We start from the raw sequence: 20,933 nt of genomic DNA on the forward strand, positions 1-20,933 counted from the left end.
AAAAAGTCAGTGACACTGTATTTTGCAATACACGTTTATGGCCTTTCTCAGGAGCAGGCTTGTTAAAAAGTAAGTCCCCGATATTTGGAGGCAGACCCAAACAGCATCTAAGTTCTAAATGTTTCACACCAAATTAAGATTCAGGAGGTGGGTATCACCAGGAGACAGTGCCAGGGCTCCCAAGGAAATCAGATGAAGAGCAAATATTTTCAAGAGCTCGGGGGACTTTCTAATTACACTTGGCTGGAGAAATATCGTTCCAACAAAGGTGAATTGTCATCCCAACTAGGTAAAAACCACGACATTCTGAAGAGACATATGATCTTCCCTCATAAAAATCTTTTATTGGCACACCAGAAATATCCATTTTTTTCTAGTACAGTAGCTGTATGCATCTACAATGGCCATTCTGTGTAAACTACGTGTTACAAGTCACTAGAAATCTAATTAGCAAGATGAATTTAATAAAGAACAAGAGTAATTATGAGTCTACAGCGGCCCAGCCTTCGAGTCTCATTGGAGAGTAAATCAAATATCAAACTAGTGTTGCCCTGCAACAGAGTTTTTCTGTAGCCAAGAAACCAAGATGGACGTAAACAGGATAGCACCCATTCAATAAATTAGGTACGCTTAACTAGAAAAACACTGTAACTGATAGAAATGACCTAAATAAAGCACGAAAGGAAATAATCAGCTATTTACATATATTATTTTTTGCCAAAACTTTAGTTTGTTAGCCTTCCCACCTTACCTCTTCTATTTGTTATTCTTGTTTTTTCATGGTGAATTTCTTGGCTCACTGGCAAATGCTTAGGCGACTGATCAGGACCTCTTTCCCTGTTCTCCGTTTTCTAAAACTTCACGGCAAACTAAAGAATCTGAAAGGTAACCTGTGTGAGTCTATCTCTCTAGAGAAGTAATGAGTATTATTGTTCTGTTCTCAGTCACAGCCATGACGCACAATCGCATTTTTCTTCCACACATTGAACTACTCCAGAGAGCTGGGTTGTGCATGGCAGCAGAGTGGACGGATTGGTCATTTGTGACAGGCACAGGTACACATGGAGACAAGCGTGTTTATCCTGAGAATGGGGGTGCCGTGGACTGCAACTTCAGATCCCCCATTACTGAAAATGGGGTCTCTCTCTGGTTGCTTTTGTTTCACATTTATTTTTAAGGCTTAGTGTCATTGCAGCATTAACAAATAAGAATGCTGACGTCATTTCTGTCAAAGAAGGGCTCTGTGATGAATGGCAGCAGGTACCATAATTAAAATAGCGTTGTTGAAAAGGCATCGAGTTGGTATGTTTCTGCCGCTATGGCCAGAATGTGTAGATTTTTAGCATCGCTCTTGGAGATCTGAGAGATCTTGCCAATGAGCCTCTTTGTCCCTTGTTTATTCCCTTTCTAGTACTTATAACAATTTTGTAATTGTTTTATTTTCAGTTTGCTTTCCTATGAGAATATAAGCCCCAGAAGGGCAGTAACCACACCTGTGTATTCACCACTGTGTCTCCAGTGTCTAGAACAGTGCCTGGTCCATAGTAGGTTCTCAATTAAAAACTTGTATTAAATAAATGAACCAAATCATAAATCTCCTGGTCTGCCTATGTCTAGAGACTTTCTAGTTTGACTAGATGACCAGGGTTTCTGGCCTCTCCTAATCATCCTACGTCCTGTGAACCTCTGTGTAGCCCTATGGCTAATATTTTTGTGCTTCGATGGATAGTATAACTTCTCAATGCTGCATTCGTTCTGCCCATCTCTCAAAGACTAGCTATGCAGGGCTAACTCTGCATGAGAGATAACAGGGCAAGAACCTTGTAGGAGGTAAACTGCAAGCTCCAAATTCAACTCATTCTTCCCCGGCTCTCTTTACAACCTCTTTGTCAGAAAGCTTAAGAAAAAGGTCATCAGGAGAATATTCTCTCGGTGGTACAAGTTCAGTTAGTCACCAATAACATGATCAGAAAAGAAACAAAATAGAACTCACCTACATTAAAAGAAACTTAAGTTAAATGAAAGCAAAATCTGGGAGTGGAAACTAAGTGACACGGTGGGCTGTCTAGGTCCTTTGTTGCTGGACGCGGAAGTGACGGCAGGCATCAGAGCAGGAGGGGGGTTGGAAAAGAAGGGGTGGAGCTGTGGGGTGTGAAGACACGGGGGTCCAGCTTTTCTCTCCTCCTCCCGCTCTGCTTCCGGAGTGCTCCCTCTGCATGCTGGCTGAGCTCTTGCTGTCGCTCTCTCAGGCAGAGGTGAGGACGGCCCGTCGTCCTTAGGCTATTGATGCTCTGCTGGAGTAGAAGTCGGGGACTGGGAGCCCGGTGTGAAGCGTGACCTGGGGGACGAGACTGTGAGTCCTGGAGGCACCGCGGGAACCCTCCCGGCATGCCCCTCCCCAGGGCACAGGGCATGTGTTCCTAATTCAACAGGGGCCCTGTTGGCTTCCTTTAACGTCTATTCTAGTAGACGTTAAAGAGAATTCTAGTAGAATTCTGCCTGTGCGAGGAGCCTGGCCACCATGGTGGGCTCCCAAATCCTGGAGACACTTGATAATATGGTTCTCATCCATCTGCCTCTTTTAAGGATCCTGGGAAGACCGTGTTCCTTATGACCGAAGACACAGGCATTGATCTGCAGGTAGCAAAGCCTGTTGGCGAGGACGCAGTGACACTGCCAAGTCCATGGATAGAGAACAGGTGAGCAGACAACCCTTCCCTTACCACTTGTCCACTAGTCACTCCCAGGAGGGTAAGCCTTTTGTATGGGGAACGAACAGGTGATTGCCAGGTAAGAAGAAACATGGGCACTTATACGGTTTCCCTGGTTCCGTGCAGCCTTGCACTTCAGTGGGAAGCTGCACGGATGAGGCTGGAACTGTTCCATGCGGGGCTGTCATCCCTCCCCTTCTCGTCCCTGTCTCCCCCAGCCCAAGAGTCTTTCTCCAGATACTCAGAACATCCCGGAAACCGCTGAAGAGCATTGAGTGCCATACTCCTGGGAAGGGGAAACAGCTGAAAATGTGGAAAACTTCGAAGGAGGTTTTTCTAAGACTCACTTCTAGGGCAATTTATGGTTTTCTTCCTTCCAAGGTAGAGGCTGACCTCTGAGAGATTAGATTTCAGCCTCCCAGAAAACCCGGTCTAGTCGCAGGAAGAGAGAAGGGCAGAGGTCACTGGGTTGCAATCACTTTTACTGCACACACTGATAAACGACAATTTTTTTTTTTTTAATAGTTCCCGAGATTGCAGTTCTGAACAGAGCAAAAATCACCTGCAGTGTTTTGATTCCCAAGGCCTATGTACCTTAAGGCAGCTGTCTGCTGAATGAGGTGCACAGCTGATAATGAGAGCTCCAGGTGAGAAGGGCAGGGGCAGCCCCTCAGGGCACCCCACAGCTCTCTGATCTTTGCCTCAGCCGTGGCCCCTTGGTCCCACCTTGCCCCTGTGAGGCTCCTCATACCTTAGAAACTTTGTCCTGGTTGCTCCCTCTGCCAGGAAACCTCCACACGGCTCGCTCCCCACCCCCCTCCAAGGCTCAGCTCACCTGCCACAGCAGTAAGACCTACCCTCAGACTGCAGCTGCCCGCCGGTCCAACTCCAGCACTCTCCACCCCCTCGCCCTGCCCTTGGCCTTGTCTCCCTTGCACTTATTGCCTTCTAACACATTATATAATTAACGTAGTACTTTGCTTATTATTTCTTCTATCTCCTGTAACTCTATGAGGGCACAATTTTGCATGTTTTGTTTTCACTGATAAACAACAATACTTACAGTAATTATAATAATGGTGCCTTACGTATTAAAGGCACCCAGTAGGTGTTTGTTGAGTGAATGCAAGAGAAGAACCTGTAGTTTTGCCATTTGCAGTAAATCCTAAGTAAGTGGCCCACAGGCAGGGATTGTTTTCTATCCCTGTGGCATCTAATAGAACCGAGTAAGAGTGCAGAGAAGATGTTCAGGATTTCTGATAATGGTGCTAAAACTTCAGTCTCACACCTTCACTTCTGGGGTGCTTCTGGCGCTCTGCATAAGTCATTCCATCTGTTTTCATTCCAGCTGGTTCAGGGGTTTCGTTCCTACTAGGGATGAATCTAGGCCTCGGGGACGATCAATAGCAAACCATGAACAGAGTTCCAATTCGCTGTTCATTAGACTGCATCCAGGCTTAACGAAGGGGCTGATGCTGATCTGGAATCATCTCAGTTGTCACCGTTGATCCCTTTCCCCTCTCCTTTCCTCCGTGTCTTGGTCTGGGCCTTACACGGTTGGCTTCCCTGTCTCGGGGATCAATGTACTGCCCGCGGGCAGCCTTTGAAGCAGAGCGAGCAGAAGCCGAGGTGACACCCGGGGGCGCGGTGCTTACCTGCACGTTCCTGTTCAGGCTGACGGCCGGGAAGAACAGGCCTTCCACGTTCTCGAAGGCTATGGGCCCCTGCTGTTCATCGTTGATAAAAAATGTCAAGGTTTTCCGATTTAAGTCGAGGAGCACCCCGATGGTGGCCCCCTTGGTGATTCCTCCCTCAGTTCTGTGAGAAAAGAAAACATCACGTGTCATCATTCTAGAAGCTCTCCTTTTTGTGCCAAATGTACAAACCCTTTTGACTAACCAGTGTTTCTCGACCTGTTTAAGAATATCGTTCCCCACATCCGAGGAGCGTCTTCAAATATCTTTTTTCCTTAATCACCCCTCCTCACATAAAAATTTCATATCACAGATATGCTGCGTATGTTTCTGTGTTGTGTATATATCTGTGCTTTGTGAATGAAAAGAGTAACATGTTTTGCTTGCCCCCAACCCCCACACTAATTTTCACTCCCTTGTGGGGAGATAGCGCCCCCGTTGAGAATATAGAGTCAACCACACTGCTCTGCTGTTGCTGAGGGTGAACTCTTTCTCAGAAGGTCTCTACCACTGAACCACAGCAGCAGAAAACAAATCAGTAAAGTGCAAGAAAAAACAAAGTGGGCTTTGGGCTATCAGAGCTCTACCTACAGCTGTGCTGTGTACTTTGCACAAATGGTGTGGCTTGAACATCAACTCCAAAATGACTTAATTTGAAAGTAAAAATAAAGAGTCACTTAAGCTAAATCTAAAGCATATGCATGAAAAATTGGATTTGGGGCCTTATGCTACTCATTAAATAGAAAAAATCATTCCGGAAAGATGTTAATTTTTGGCCTGTTGAGTTTGAATTGAGAAGGCTGTCCATAAAATGACAACATCGAAGAGGATTCTCCCCTGCAAAGTGAAACAATTATGTTGTAGAAGATGGAGTGGTTTTCAAGAACCTGCACTGAAATGTCATTTTAAAACAAAGTATGTCTTATGCTTCAGTTGGTGGTTTCTCAAAAGTCATTAACACGGATGACCAGATTTGTCTTACTGGCCACTTCCCAACTCTTTGAGGTCTAGCAACATTGAACTTCACCCTGATCTCAGCAGAGCATACAAATTGGTAAGTGTTGTTCCTCCCCACCGGCATGCAGAATACAGACTGTACATAGCGGTTAAAAGACAGGCTTGTACGTTGCATCTTGTTAATCACAGCTTCAACAATGACAGCACAGGCGACGTGCAGTCTGCACGCAAGCAGACGTGTTCAGCTTCAAGAACGTGTTTTTTTTTTTTTTTTTTTTTTTTTTTTTTTTTTTTGCATAGTGTGACACTTGTATTATTCTTTACTCCTTTACTCCAAAATAAAGAAGCTAGAAGGGAAAAGTAAGTGTGCTACCTCAGGGAATGGCATCAGGAATCTAGTGACTGAGGGCTCCCCCACGTGTAAATCACCAAAGGTGACCACTCATCTACATCTAGAAGGATTTGATATCAGGCTGCAAGGGCATGTATGTTCACTTTCAGCGATAGTGGACAACGCACACCTGAGTGGAGATGTATAGAAAATGTCTAAGGGAGTAGGAAGTGGAGGTCCTAAGAATCCTACTGGCTGGAGAAGGAGCAGAGATGATGTATCCAGAAAAAGGTGAGACCGTGGAGCCCACCAGCCTACCACTGCCAGACTCACTTTCCTTTTGATCTGACTGAATAGAACTCTATATTTTTTTCCTTGAAACACCAGTGAGAGCGTATCTCAGGGAAATCTTTGAGAATAAGGTGGATGAGGATCCATGAAAGACACCTCTCTACTTACACAAACCAAATGATAAAGGAAGCGTAGGGGGAAAATGTGTAGCATAGATTAAATTATAATTGCTTATGATTTGCTGTTAGAGGCAAACCTAAGGAGATTTCTATGTTCTCTTTCCCCAGCAAACAAATCAAATTTATACGATAATAAGACAGTCCTACCCAAAGGAGTAGGTGCTAAAGGTTCTCAAGTTACCCAAACTGACATTCATAAGATTTAGTTTAATGAATGGCTTCTATTCTGGGCAGTGGTAGTAATAATAATCATACCAAGAAGAACAATGGCTTCTGTTTTCAGATGCCTCTGATGTGACACATTTCCCCATATCTATCTCATTTAATCTTGAGAACACTCCCACATGAAAAAATATTATTATCCTTATTTGGTGGATTTGGAGATGAAGGTTCAGAAAAACTCAATGACTTTCCTGGGAAGTTGTAGCTCGGGATTTTAGAATCCTGGGATGTTTTCCTGAAATGGATATGCATTGGAATCCTTAGTTTCCAGCCATGGTGGAATAGAACAGTGAAGGGCCTAGGAAAGTGCTCATGTCTCTGGCATTATGCAAAACATCATATATATATAGATACACACACACACATACATACATATATACATATATATGTGTATATATATACACACATATATATGTATATATGTATGTATGTATATGTATTTATACATGTATATGTATATATATATATATATATATATATATATGTATATATATACACACACATAAAATAAACAAACACTGAGATGGAGAGTGGTAGAATTCCTGTGCTACCCACTGAAGACCACCTGCCTGGCTCCCTTAATGTCATCTCTTTAACAGGACTTTGAGCCTGGGCTCTCGTTTTTGACCAGAAGCCAACGTGAAGAAGGCTCGGTTTGGGGGCCGCTGGGTACCTGTTGGTGTGCGAGTTGTTGTGCATGAACCAGCTCCGGTTATTGTCCACATACATTGCCCAAGCTTTGTCGTCCTTTCCTAACATCACATCCTTCATCACGTCGATGCGAGCCACGCCGAAGGCAGGGTCAGGGTGGTTGTCATAGCGGTCTACAGTTAGCTCCCAGTAGTGGACGCCCTTGGAGAAGCCGGTCTTCCCCAGCACCACCCGGTCATCGTAGCTGCTGCAGGTCACAGTCAGGTTGTCATTGGAGAAGATGATGTCAGAGTGTGCCGAGCCGGGGTCGAAAGCAAACCAGGCCACTGGGAACAAGAGAAGGGAGTGCGGTTACTAAGGCAGACCCAGCGAGCTCTACGCCGCAACACGCTCCTGCGCGGGTGAGGAGTGTCGTGTCCCGTTTTCATGCTGCCATGCAGGAAGGAGGCTTCCGGGGCCAGAGGGGGCCCTGAGTGAGCAGACCGGGGGCATGTCCTGGGAGGTGGCACTGTCTGCACCCAGAAGCAGACGGAGGACACAAGACCGATTCAGCAGGGGTTACCTGACTCAGACTGCACTCCCAACCAGGTGATCCGGGAGTGAGGTGGCATCGATTTTGGAAGGTGCAAGTCCCTTCACCCGGTGACTGGGACAACAGTACACCAGAGACATAAAGGGAGAGGGTGCGCTAAGATGCCTGTGTAACCCTGAGGCGGGGAGGCTAGGATCTACAGTCCTAGATGGAGGAGGGATAAAACACACTGAGTGAAACCAGCAAATATCCCTTCGGCAGAAGTGCTGAAGTCTAGTCATTTTGAAAACTTCCTTAAGCGGTATTGGAAGCTTAAAGGCTGCGAAGCTGTCGGCAACATGAGCTGATGTTCATGAGTGACTGTGACTCGGACTTAAGACAGGTTGCTTTCTTTGTACCTTAAAAATAACAGTTTGCATGTTACTCCTGACCCTAACGTGTAAACTATTTTGCTGGAGCAGCAGGTATTTTGGACATCGGGTGAACACAGAATGACATCTTTGAACACATCATTATGACTCGAGTTCTAAATGCCGCCTACCAATAACACACTCTGGAGAGATGTCATTGCTGATTTACTGAACCTGTGAGCCACCTCACATGCACTTTGGTCTTTGCTATTTGTAACAGAATAAGGTTATTCCATACCTGCCAACAGCTTTTTAATGTCAACTGTTGTCATTCCAAGTGAAAGGCATGGGAGAGAGAAATAGGAAGCAAAATTGACATTGATAAGAAAACAGGTCTCTTTTGATAGGCTAATACCAGAAAAGGACTCAATGCAGGACACTGCAAACATTACAACAGTTGGTCTGACTGGTACCTTTACCCACGTGAGCGCTCATAAAGAGTGCATTGGTGTTTAAGAAAAATGGGGGGAAATGTAACCTTCTTCTAGGTATAAAATTTAGAAGTACATTTTTCCAAGTATTTGAGAAACTTATAATAGGATTTTAATGACAATTAGACAATTTTATTGACATAAAATAAGCTGCCGCCATTTATTTGCTGAAGGAGATTGAGCATGCCAACCACAAAAGTAAAAGATGACAATCACAGTAGGTGTACTTGCCTAATTGAGAGTAAGGTGCAGATTGTGTCTCAAAATTGCATCCTATAAAGAGATACTACACATCAAAGCTATGAAACAGCAACCAGGTTGATAAAAATTATTTGTATACAATGAAAAAGCACCAGCTGAAAAGAATCACCAGAGGCCTGATTCATGAAAAACCAAAGCCCTTTTTATATTTGTTTAGTTTTCTGGATAAAAACTGTTTCTCTTGCTCTTTCAAAACGAAAAGTACATCTTTCTTTTTTCCATTTAACAAATCCTCCTCCAACTGATGCTAAACTATACAGCTTAAATTTTTATCATCTCCCCACGCTCAACCTTTCCCACTAAAATTTCCATTTTAAGAAGGCTTGCTGTTTAAAATGAGAAAAATGTGGGGTGGGAGGGAAGCTAAACAAAATAAAATACAAAATAAAAATGAGAAAAATTCACCCAGTTGAAGTGGAGAAAACAACAGATCTTGATAAAACTCTGTTCTATATTACTTGTCCGTGCACTTCTAACTCTGGTGATGCAGGAAGGCCTTTGTCGTGACTTGGGCCCAAGTTAAATGACACATATATGTATAAATGAACATGGAATGTAACATGTATGTTAATAAAAGCATCTGATAATTGTTAATAATGACATGAATTAAATGTAGTAAAACAAATTACTTCATCCCCTTCTCAGATCATTTTGTTATATTAGTTCTTCTTACCGAAGGGAGGGGAGGGGGCCCTGGTGGAGGTACTATGGTCTCAGAGACATATTAGAATCACCTGTGGAACTTTTTCACCCCCTCCAAATCTTAGAAGATTTGGATACCCTCTAGCTACTCCATGAGAAACTGGGTTGGGGGGAGGAAGCAGTCTAGTTTTAAAATGTTCAAAGGTGTATAAACTATAGTTTCAAGTCATGTTGGGGACTGAACTGGAAAATGCATTTTTGAGGAGCACTAGGGTATCCCCTAGAAAGGATCATTTAATTTTTTTTAAGTCAGTAAGACCCTTATAAAGTAATTTCTAAAACAATCAAATGATGATACACTGAATTCAAATAATTTTAGAATTAAGATAGCAACTTACCATAAAAAAAAGGACTAATGATTAAGTTAAAACACAAAATTGAAAGGTTATGACCTTACTTTTGGTTACTTTATTTTACTACGGGATGAGTTCACAGACAAAAGAATCAAGAATCATCTTCTCCCGACTCATGGCTGATTTTTATGTTTAATTTCCACCATTTATCACTTAAATTCCTATTCATGGGTTAGAGCATAGTGAGTACTGACCACAGGGGTTTGATTAAAGCTGAATCGCCTATCCCACTTTGGAAATAAATCTGTAGAATCCAAATAGGGCTTTTGAAAATTTTAAATGAATCATGCCTTGTGCAAGTCTTTTTCAAAACAAGTTCTCTGAAATCTTTTTACACTATTTAAAACATACCACCATACATTTAAGATTCAACGATACAATGAGCACAATGCTGTGAAATACAGCCATCACATCTCCCCAAATCCACATTTCATTTTATTCTCGAGACAGTACGTGTTACAAAGACTACAACAATATTTCAGTACATTGGACACAGGTGAAAAGAGTTCCATAACAAAGCATGTCTTGAAAGCCAGTAGTGCACAGAAAAACAATAAGAAACATACAAGCACAAAGAAAAAGGTCGTTTTAAAGGGAGCTTGAAGTCCCTGCATCCTTTTTGCACTGTCATGCTGTGGCCTTCTTCATTCCGGGATGTGGGATGAGCAAAAAGAAGAAAATAAAAAACAAAAGAAACCTTTGGAAATGTGAAATGTGCACCACGTGTATCCACGATTACAATATAGTCCTGAAGAGATCAAATAGGTCTGCATCTTAGATGTTTTCGGGTTCTATTTGCTAGACAGAGTTGATTGCACAGTAACGCATGTCTAGCTTCCCTGAAATCAGCCTGAAGCCCTGTCACAACCTGCTTGGCTGTAGGAAACTTGGGGGAAGCCAGCCTTTTCCATGACTTGGATCTTTGGGCCTTAGGCCAGTTAAGGGTTTCTAATTTGGCTAGTGATGATCCCTCCCCTTCGCTAGGGAAAAAAAATCAGCCATGAGCCAGACCGTCCTACCAGTGAGCACGGGCTTTTGCAGAAAATACTTTCACTTTCTGCTCTCTGGTTTGCCCGTTTTGTAGGATGCATTCTGTTCTTGGTGTGTTTTTACTTTATTTTTCCAATAAAGATCTCTTGAGTCTATGTTTAATCAGACCACTATGAGCTGGATGCACTGATCCAGTCTCCCAGACACAGCTGGTTTCCTGGATACAGCAGGGTTGCAAATCTCCAAACGAAGGCCACAGCCTCCACTCAGCCAGCCTATGCCGTGCGATGCCACTGCATGTGATGACGGAGCGGGTTATCCGTGGCGGTACCAGCTTGTGTGCAAAAAGAACCATTTCGCTCGTCACTGTCCAATGCCATTGTACATTGACCACAGCTCGATGGTTGGGCCTTACACCACACAAACAAGAACGCCACAAAGCTCCAGCATCCAAATGCTCCTCAGACCGGAAGCAGGCCACAGACATAGAGACTAGCTCATTGCCCTCTCCATGCACACGAATGGCAAGAACAAAACAGGTATTCGGAAGATGCCATCAAGGCACAGAGAGATCAAGGGGAAAGGTCAGACGAGCTCAGCTCACCCGGTGCATTGAGAGACTGCAAAGAGGAATGCAAGCTCAGCTGGTGGGGTGAGGGTCGGAAATCAAAGTAGGATCTCCCGGGAAAGCTGGGTTGTAGATTAAGGGTGGAGGAGAAAGGACTCATTCTACGGAGCGGCAATCTTTCCGAAGGCACTGGAAAAGGGAGTGTCTGTTCTTCTGAATCTGTGTCTAAATGTAAGATCAACGCAAACTAGAGATCAGAAATCTGGTACCTGCCCGTGCACGGTTCCCCAAGACCTGCCTTACCAGTGCATGTGCACAAAGCCTCATCCATCCCGCAGGTGCCACGAGGCATTTACAAAACCAATGTGGCTTGGGGCTAGGAGGGCACTCTCAGCAGCCAGGACTCAAGAGCACGGGACACCTCAAATATCACAGACAATTGCTTTCACTTCTCCCAATTCTCAGTGGTAGAGACAGTATCTTGGAAGGTTCCCTTTTAATTCAATATTTTAGAGTTGAATTTAGAAACTTTAGAGGTAGATTTTACCCATTGATGACCAAGAGTAACACTTTACCCCTTTTGGCTACCTTGGAAGGAAGTTACTACCTGTATAACAATGGCCTCTTAAAGGGTTTTTGTTTAGGAAATGATGATTTTTTTTACCCACTCTTTGCTTTTCCATATTTTTCCCTTTTCTCTCTTATGTATATATTTCCATTTCTGAATGGACGAGATGATTTTTCTTGTGTACTAGCACACAAGACCTGCTCTTGAATAGGATAGGAAGATAGGGCTGAGCAAGTAATCAGGGAAGGAGCCTTACCTTTGTTTCCGAATTAAGATCAGACCCCAGCAATGCCACTTGGACATCTCTGGTTGTCTAATAATAAACAAACTGGGGCAGTGGTAAGGTGCGTTGGTGGCAAAAATGTCTTTATTTTCAGATACTTGGGTATGGCATGAAGGTCACTATTATATTAAATAAAGACTTATCGATTATCCGACCTGGTTTTAGAAGGGCTTATTAGATAGTTTCTCTAAATTGCTAAAATCACTCCTTTCTCTTTTGTCAAACAAGAGCTGGTTCTATGCAGCAGGGTGGTCTGGTCAGAGACAGATATTTTATCAATTGGGGCCTTCTTAGAACATAGTTTGACAATAATAATTTAAGAAATAGACATGGTACAATGGTAATATTCTCTGTCCAAAAACACCAAGCAACCATCTTTTCATTGAAAAAATAATTTTGTTTTTGTGGCCAGAGGATGTTCCTAGGGATACTTTTCTGGTTTGAGTATGTCAGCATGCTTCTCATGTTGAACATACCCTTAGCCTATCAAAATACTATTGTGGACATGTTCAAGCCAAAATAACTGAAGTGTGTGAGTGTGTGTGTGTGTGTGTGCGCGCGTGCATGTGCATATAACACGATCCTATTTGCAAAGCTCAGAATAAGGGGATTGGCTAGTTTCAGTTGAAACTGCCAAGAGTCAGTCCCATTTTAGTTTCTGAATTTATAATATTAAAATTAGCTTTTCGGGCTTTACTCTTATCCTTAGGGAATTTTCTTTTTAAGAAGTATAAAAAGATCCCAGAGAAAAGGAATTGCTATCTATGGAGTTAAGGTGTTGTGTTCCCAATCACAATGTATCAAAATTTCTTCAACCTAAACTTCATATAATTTCGGTGATTTGACGTACGTGGTCATTTCTTGGCTCAAAAATGTTAAATAAGAAATGATTCTGATTCTATAATTGTCTCAAGGGGGAACTAGTCTTTAATGGAAAAATTTTGAAATACAGCACCACAAACTGACATGGGCTTCGTTTAGGAAGAGAAGGCCATATTTATGTCAGTAAAAGATTTTTCATTAACAAGAATTTGCTTGGAAATGTATTTTTCACCAGGTGGTAGCAATCAATTCATTATATTGAAAATACTTGTTGCTTTAAAAATTAAGGGAAAGGATATACAGAGTAAAATGAATTCCAGAGTATATTGAAACTCCAGGTCATCATCTGAAAACCAAGGAAGAGATGTATACTGAATCCAGATCGCAGGGACCATACCCAAGCCATCATGAATCGTACTCACCTTTCCTATTCTCAGTACTGAGTTGGTGATGGCACCATTCTGTGGGGTGGGGGCTGTGAGTAGCTGTGGTCATTCATACAATCAACAACTTGACACTAAAATAGTTATTGCTTTTCTATCCTCTTATGTGGGTCCATTATATTGATGACCCAATTTTCCTTGACTTCTCTCACTCTTGAACTATGCCCTCTCTTCAGGCAAGCTTATTTAATATCCAACCATTCCATCTCTGTCTTTTTTCCCCCCACCAATGGCCTCCCATACTCTTCAGCTGGGCTGATGTTCTCTAAGGAGAGTCTAAAAAAATTTCTTACCTCGTTGTGAAAACTTTCCAAATGAATTACAAGAGAGAGAGTGTTTTCCACCTGATCCCAGCAGGCCTAAACAACAGTGCCCCTTTATGCCCTTCCCCATGGGCACATAGTACAAATGTTTGGTCAGTTGCCTCTAGGTCATCTATGTTACCTGATGTTATCTTAGATTACAGGAGTCTTAGAGGAGGACGCTTCTTTCGGTAACGTCTAAGGAGCAATCATCATGCTTCCCCTTGAGATATCCTGGGTGGAAGAACTCATTGCCTCTGGGCAGCCCCTCTCCAGTTTAGAGTTACTGCTTATATTGCTCTGGATATTCCTCTTTGGGATCTTTACTCATCAATCGTAGCATTACTATCTGGGGCCAAGATAGTTTTAGTTCTTCAAGTATTTGAGGGCAGTCAGCAAACCCCTTTAAATCTTCCCTTTTCTGGGCTAAATAGAATCTATTTCCAACCCTTGTTCTATGGTATGGATTTCAAATCTTTACTTTCATTGTCTTGCCCCTCTGGACATATTCAAAAACATGAACCAAAGACAATATGACAATATTGGGAACAGTATTGCCACTCCCCGGTTTAGCCAAATCACACAACTCACAATGAATATACACACAGCTACGCAGGAAGGATGTACATCCTCCTCCCTCACCTCCTCTTGAAAGCACAACTATTGAGATCTGGAGAAAGTTTCTTAGTCATCAGTATTCTATTAGCCAAGACAAATAGGAACAAAGTTAATCTTTTTTTTCCCCCAAAATACATGATATGGAAGCCATGTTTCAGATCATAGCTAATATGCAGGATCATTATTATTATTTTTTATTAAAAATGTTTAATGTTTATTTATTTTTGAGAGAGAGAGAGAGAGAGACAGAGAGAGAGAGAGGGAGAGACAGAGAGAGAAGCAGAGAGAGAGGGAGACACAGAATCCGAAGTGGCTCCAGGCTCTGAGCTGTCAGCACAGAGCCTGATGTGGGGCTTGAACCCACGAACTGTGAGATCCTGACCTGAGCCAAAGGCAAACGCTTAACTGACTGAGCCACCCAGGCACTCCACAGGATCATTACTATTAATTTTTAATGTATATATCACTAGAGAAAGACACGTATCGCCTTAAAAGATTTTTAATTTCTTGTCATGTTTCATTCTATGCAGTAATCTGTCTGCTGAAGAGTTTTGCTGAGTAAAAACAGTTTATCAGGAAAGACCAATGGAAAGAGCAGTAGAATGTCAGCTGAATACTGTTATGGTAACTCTAGGCACAGCTGAATCTCTGGGGTGGAGACTGTGGTCATAATGGGAATGCATCAAGACACAATTTCCATCAATTCTATCAAAGACCACCATTTTCCTCTTGCCCTTGACTAGACTGTTTTCCCTTCCCACCCAGCATTAGCTGGATTCAGGAGTTGAGGCCTCTGTTTTAAAGAAGCAGTTAAGAATTATCAAAGCAAAGATCAACTGGGGATCACACTTATTATTTAATGACTTTTGGGTTCAAGGTGAAAAAAGAATGTGTAGGTACTGTACTCCTGTTTGGCTTAGTGTTTATACTTTTTGTTGCTGTTGTTCATTAGTTAATATTTACCGAACACCTACCGTGTGGCAGACATTGTATTAAAACTGAGCAGCTATGAAACATGAAGTTGGCAAACTGACCACAGGAAAAATAATAATTTAGAGAAAATCTTCTAGAGGTAGAATTTCTTGACTGATTCCAACATGTACAGAGTACAAAAGATTTCTGTAGTGTGGTAGAATATTTTGGAAATATTTCTCATCAGTCTTTGATGTATTATTTTTGGAATTCAAAGAGGAAAAGCAAACTGACAGGTCTTCCTTATGACAGTGTATGCTAATCCAGTTTCTTTGTGACTGGTAGAATTCTTGGTCATCTTTTTGTCTGGTAGCAAACAGCTTCATAACTTGGACAGCCCTTGGGTGCTGGGCTGACAAGACAGTTATATTTCAAAGCACAGTAAGGCAGAATATGTCAGTAAGAACTGCACAAATGGCATTAAGCATGAGTTTCAGTTCAATTATAAACCATCTGTAAAATAATTTGCCTTCTTTAGGAGACAAAGAAATGAATGAAGGAGGCTGAGATTCCTCAAATGATCTAATAAGCATCCAAAGTCACAATTATGTCCAACTGGCACATAACTTACAATGAAAGGTGGTATTTAAGCTCTCTTAAGTGTGGCATTAATTGCAACTGGGAAGTGAGAAGCAAATACGTTTTGAAAAATTCCTTCTAAGGGAAGAAATGAAATAGTCTCTTACCACTCCTGGGACAATTGCGTACTTTGTCATCAAATCTCCACTCTAATTTAGAATTATATCATGGAGCTATTTATAAGTAACTACCACCAGAAGAACCAAAAATTCCTATATTTCAAATAGATACAAAAGATCCCAAAGGACTAAACTGCTCTCCAGAGTGTCAACTGCAAAGCATATTCCCCAAAACCAAAGACAGGGTCTGGATCCAATTCAGTTCTATGGAAAAATTCAGCAAATTCCCTGGGATATCATGCATGTTGTCAACATTGAGAGGAACAAGGTATCTCTCTTTTCTGGGTTCTGAAACCTATCATGCTTCTCACTTTGGATTTTGTAATATCGACCCGAATTTGTTCAAGTATGATTTACCTACCTTGAGGATTTTGTCCTGGAAATGCACATTCTTCTAACTAAATAATGTTTTGGGAGCTCTGATGCTTTGAGTGAGGAGAAATAAAGCAGAGGCATAGGAAAAAATGTCTCCAGTGGACAATATACTTCTCCCTATATGACCCTTTATCAACTATTTTCTATTATTGTTGAATTCTCAGTATCATAGGCAGATCTTTAAGACCTATTAAGACCCTTGGAGGAGGGGGGAGGTGTCTATGCCTGTTCATAGCATTTTCTGAAACAGTTAACAGATTTCACAAGTACTTTTGAAGACAGAAACCATATAAGAAAACCAGGGGTACAGATTGTAAAGAACTTATAGGTTATCTGCTCTAAGTCTCTAGTTTTGGAGACAAAAACAAAAACAAAACCACCCCCCTAAACCAAGAAGCCTCCCCACCCCCCTTCCCAAATACAACAACCACAAAGCAAAAACCCCTAAAGTCCAGAGAAGTTAAGGGACACATCCCAAGTCACACTGCCAGTTGTGGTAGGACATGATAGGGACCTAGGCAGGATCAATTCTTGGGGAATAATACCTTGGGAGTGACAAGGCCATTGTTTCTCTTTTGTGCCTTGGAAATGCACAAAAAGGTAAAGTCTATGCCACAGGCCATGGGCACATGCCAGTGGTCTCAGAGGTGGCCAGGCTTTGTGCAGATGAACCTAATATATCATTCTCCAAATCCTGCACCATACTGTGTGAGGGTGAATCTTTCTTCTCTAAACGGAGCAGTTTTGGGGACTGGGGTGGTTAGGGATTGAAAGGCAAACACATCATCCTCCCCTTCGGGATTTTGGTCATGGGGAGTGGGTGAGCAGAGAGTTTCCTGTTGTTGTTCTTCTGAGATCAGATGAGGGTCCTTTTCCCTCACAAGGTTACAGCTTCTCTGGGGTGGAGGGGGGCCGGCGGTTCAAGACATCAGGATTTAAGAGTGCAGTACTTACATTGGTCCAAAGTCACTATAAAATATCTTCAAAGAGATTCTGGACAGATGCATCTGGGGCTACTCTGGGGTCATATTCTATTTCTACCACTGAATATTCTTTGGATTATTTCCTTTAATGTGCAGGAGAAGGAGCTATCACATTAGAAGGGGGAGTATGATGCTAACAATCCAATGCGGGGGCGGGGGGATAGACATTTTGATGTTATGAATAACATCTTCTATGCCCTCTTTTAGAAAGCATTTTCTAAGATGTAATTTTAAGAATCTTAACCCTTTCATATCATTACACAAGACAATCCTGAAAAGTGTTGAGGAAATGGCTCCTGTGGACATTCAGCTAAGAAAATGCTGGAGAGCATCCTCTAAAGACTGAATCTCTATCACTATTTACCTTCTCTCTAGTTTTCTCACAATTGAAATCTGGAGGGTTGAGAGCTTTTGTCAAGAAATGGCTCTGTGGTTTCAACCGCACAAGAGCTCCAAGACCCAGACCTCATTTGGTAGGATCTTTCAAGGACCTTGAAAAGGTGACTCTGACATTCCTTTTTTTCCCCCAAGCAGCGACCTGTCACTGCCAGCCAAGAGCATACTCTAGTACCAACAGAGGAGAAGGGCCTCTCTAGGGAAGCACTCACTCCGGGGAGGAAAGAGGGGGGAGCTAGTAGAAATGCAGAGACAGAAGAAAAGGACAGGACTTGAGTAGGAGCTTGGATATGACGTTGGAAAGGACAGCCTCTTCACACCTCCTTCTTAAAGGACGAATGTTATTTTTTTCACCAAAATTCTAACATGACTGTTTGAAAGTGTTAAAGTCCATTTCTGGCTGGGGTTTCTGGATGAATACATGAGACAGCTATGCAATGCTGTTGCATTTTGACAAGATGTTTCACACACTTAGCAAACAGATTTAGGATAGGGTTCCCTCTTTCCTCCCTTTTGATTGAGCGCAAATAGCACTGTTCTAATGTCAGCACCAGAGTGCACTACACTGGGCATTGCAGGCCGAAGGCCCGGGGTTTGACATATCACTTAACCTCTGGAAGGCTCAGTTCTCCCAAATGCAGTGTGAGATAATAATGCTAATACTTCCTCCTAGAGTGTGGTAGGATTCCAGTCCTTGGTATCTGTGAATACATTACCTTACTGTCAAAAAGAACTTCACAGATATCATTACATTAGGGATTTTGAGATGGAGAGATTATCCAGATGGGCCCAAGATAATCACAGGGCTCCTTATAAAAGGGAAACAGGAGGTTCAGAGTCAGGAAGAGATTCAAAGATGCTACACTGCTAGCTTTGCAGATGGGGGAAGGGGCCAGGAACCAAGGAATACAGGTGGCTTCTAGAAGCTGGAAAAGGAGAGAGAACAGATTGTCCTCTAGAACTACCTGAAGGAATGCATCTCTGCTGTGAAATCCACTTAGGATTCTGACTTCCAGAACTGTAAGGTCATAAATGTGTGCTGTTTTAAGCTACTAAGAGTGTAGTGATTTGTTAGAGCAGCAACAGGGAATTAATACACAGGGTAAATCTGGAATATTGCAGCAACAGAACAGAAGAAGGGTTTAGACATTACATTAGCAGTGGGCACGAAGGTGTAGTCTGGAATCTAAATAGCTGTCTTAGAGTGAACAGAAAAAAATTCCTAGTTTTTCCTCAGAAGCTTAGAATGAAACATAGAATGGATAGTTTTTATACAATTCCTCCACTGGATTTCAGTCTCCTAAAAATACTTGCTGGCTGTCGTGTTGCTGTCATTTTTCATGGACTCTTTTACTGGACAATGTAGAAATGAGGCAGTTTATTGCAATAGTTTTCTCAGTGTATTTTGTACTGTGATCCCATAAAGCCTTCTGACAGACACCTAATGCTCATTATGAAGGGTTCCAGATAATATACTTTTAAATGTTAGATGGAAATATTTTTAAAATTCATGTGTGCTTTCTTCCTTAATCAGAACCCAAGCCACAGAATGCTCTCTTTTGACTCCCCCCTCCTCTGGGTCTGTTCTCAGTTTTCTGTTACCTTCCCTGATCACCAACCCTTGTCTCTTCTAATGTGAAGATCCTAGTCTGCTGTGGTCTTCCCAGCTGGGTCAAGGAGCTCTCGGACTTGTGTGTAAAGTAAGAGTAAGCAAGAACTGAGGGAGACCAGGGGCCCTGCTGTAAAGACACAGGAGTGTCTACGCCTGAACTTTGTTGCCCGCACCCCCCCCCAAACCTTTTTTTTTTTTTTTTTGCAAGTAAGAGGTCATTGTCACTTCTTGATTGTAAGATGACCATCTAGATTTCAGGGTGGATATCTTAGTTCTAGAAAGGTGAGATACCATAGTTTTCAGGCACTCTTGAGTCAGGTGCCATGGAGTTCAGGAGGGAGGAGGGGTGGAGCCTATAAACTCCAGGGCAGGGGCCATGTCTCATGCATCTTTGTGACTCTGGGCCCAGCACAGTGCCTGACAAAATTGAGGTGCTCAATTAATGCTTTTGAATGAGTGAGGTTTCTTTATCATAGCCAGCTCAAGGCAGACTTTGAAGTTTTTGCCTTGCATACAGTTATTCCCTGTGTTTGGATTTCTGTCTCTCTACTCTCTGGGAAGTCTTCTCTCCTTTTTAGATTATATTCATTTTCCCTGCAATATGTTGTAACATATTCCATGTAGCTCTTAGATGTAAAACAATTGAGATATTATTTCCATGAAAATATAAATTTCAAAAGCCCTGTTTGAGAAACACTTACTTTTAGGGGGCTGCTTGTTAGTTGAAATTAAACTCCAAATAGAAGTAAGGTGATTTTAAAAAACGGAATGGCTCATACATTTCTGGTGTAAAATCTATCTGGAAAGCAATTTAGAAACACAGATCAAGGGCTTAAAAATGTTCCTACTCCTTAGTCCAATAATTCTAATTCTAAGAATTTGTCTAAGGAAGATAATCTTTTTACACAAAGATTTGTGTTGGAGAGTATATACTGAGTAAAGAGTGCCACCCTTCATGTTCTAATTTCCCCGAAGGACTCCCACCTATGCTCAGACTGTGTGAAGCAATTCGCTCGCAATTCTCTCCTCTGAGAGGTGGGTCAGAGAGAGACCCTCTCATTTCAGCCAGTTAATAGTTATTTGAGCCCCAGGAATGTTACCTTCGGTCTATTTCATTTTCTCTCCAGATTAAAGAAAAAGAAAAAGGTAAGTCTGTTTAGTTAGGTAAAGGGAAAATAGGGAAACATCAATAGGAGGTTTTCCTATTCTGTTCTCAGCCTTGCCTAAAAAATTTTTTTGTTTCAGGAGGAGTCTCCCACACAGAATAAGCCCCAGAACTCTAGTAGGAACAAGGCCCTATTACATAATGGCTACTCTTTTGCAGCTGGTTTCAAAGACTGTGACACAGCCATGGTGGCTATTAAATGGGTTACTTTAAAAATATATACAACTGGGGTTGTGGTCCTTATTTTAAAATTTCATAAAGGTTCTTAATTGCTTACAGTTATATTTCTTCTTCAGTCGGGGGGTAATTTGGTTTAGATCTGCAACTGGCTTTATTTGCATGGCTGTTTTAGGTATATTTCCAAGAACTCTGCTTTCAGGGAACTAACCACATTTGAATTCATCCAATAATGC

At 42.1% G+C, this 20,933-nt stretch overlaps 1 protein-coding gene across 10 annotated transcripts in view; it reads right to left on the reverse strand.

Annotated features, from left to right (window-relative positions):
* Positions 1-319: 319 nt before the first annotated feature.
* TRIM9 (tripartite motif containing 9) overlaps positions 320-20,933 on the reverse strand; it is a 111,415-nt gene continuing 90,801 nt past the window's right edge. For 2 of the 10 annotated variants that reach the window (XM_060619825.3, XM_060619824.3), the window contains exons 8-13: positions 11,320-11,508; positions 8,641-8,682; positions 8,217-8,240; positions 7,059-7,362; positions 4,367-4,529; positions 320-2,338 (exon numbers count right to left, since the gene is read on the reverse strand). In XM_060619825.3, the coding sequence (XP_060475808.1) occupies positions 2,276-2,338; positions 4,367-4,529; positions 7,059-7,362; positions 8,217-8,240; positions 8,641-8,682; positions 11,320-11,508 (785 nt within the window). In that variant the 3' untranslated portion in view covers positions 320-2,275. Of the gene's footprint in view, positions 4,530-7,058; positions 7,363-8,216; positions 8,241-8,640; positions 8,683-11,319; positions 11,509-20,933 lie in introns of all 10 variants that reach the window. The other 8 variants (XM_060619822.3, XM_060619821.3, XM_060619830.3 and 5 more) reach the window with 6 other exon arrangements.

This window comes from Panthera onca, chromosome B3 (assembly GCF_046562875.1).
Source record: "Panthera onca isolate mPanOnc1 chromosome B3, mPanOnc1 haplotype 2, whole genome shotgun sequence".
Classification (NCBI taxonomy): Eukaryota; Metazoa; Chordata; class Mammalia; order Carnivora; family Felidae; genus Panthera; species Panthera onca.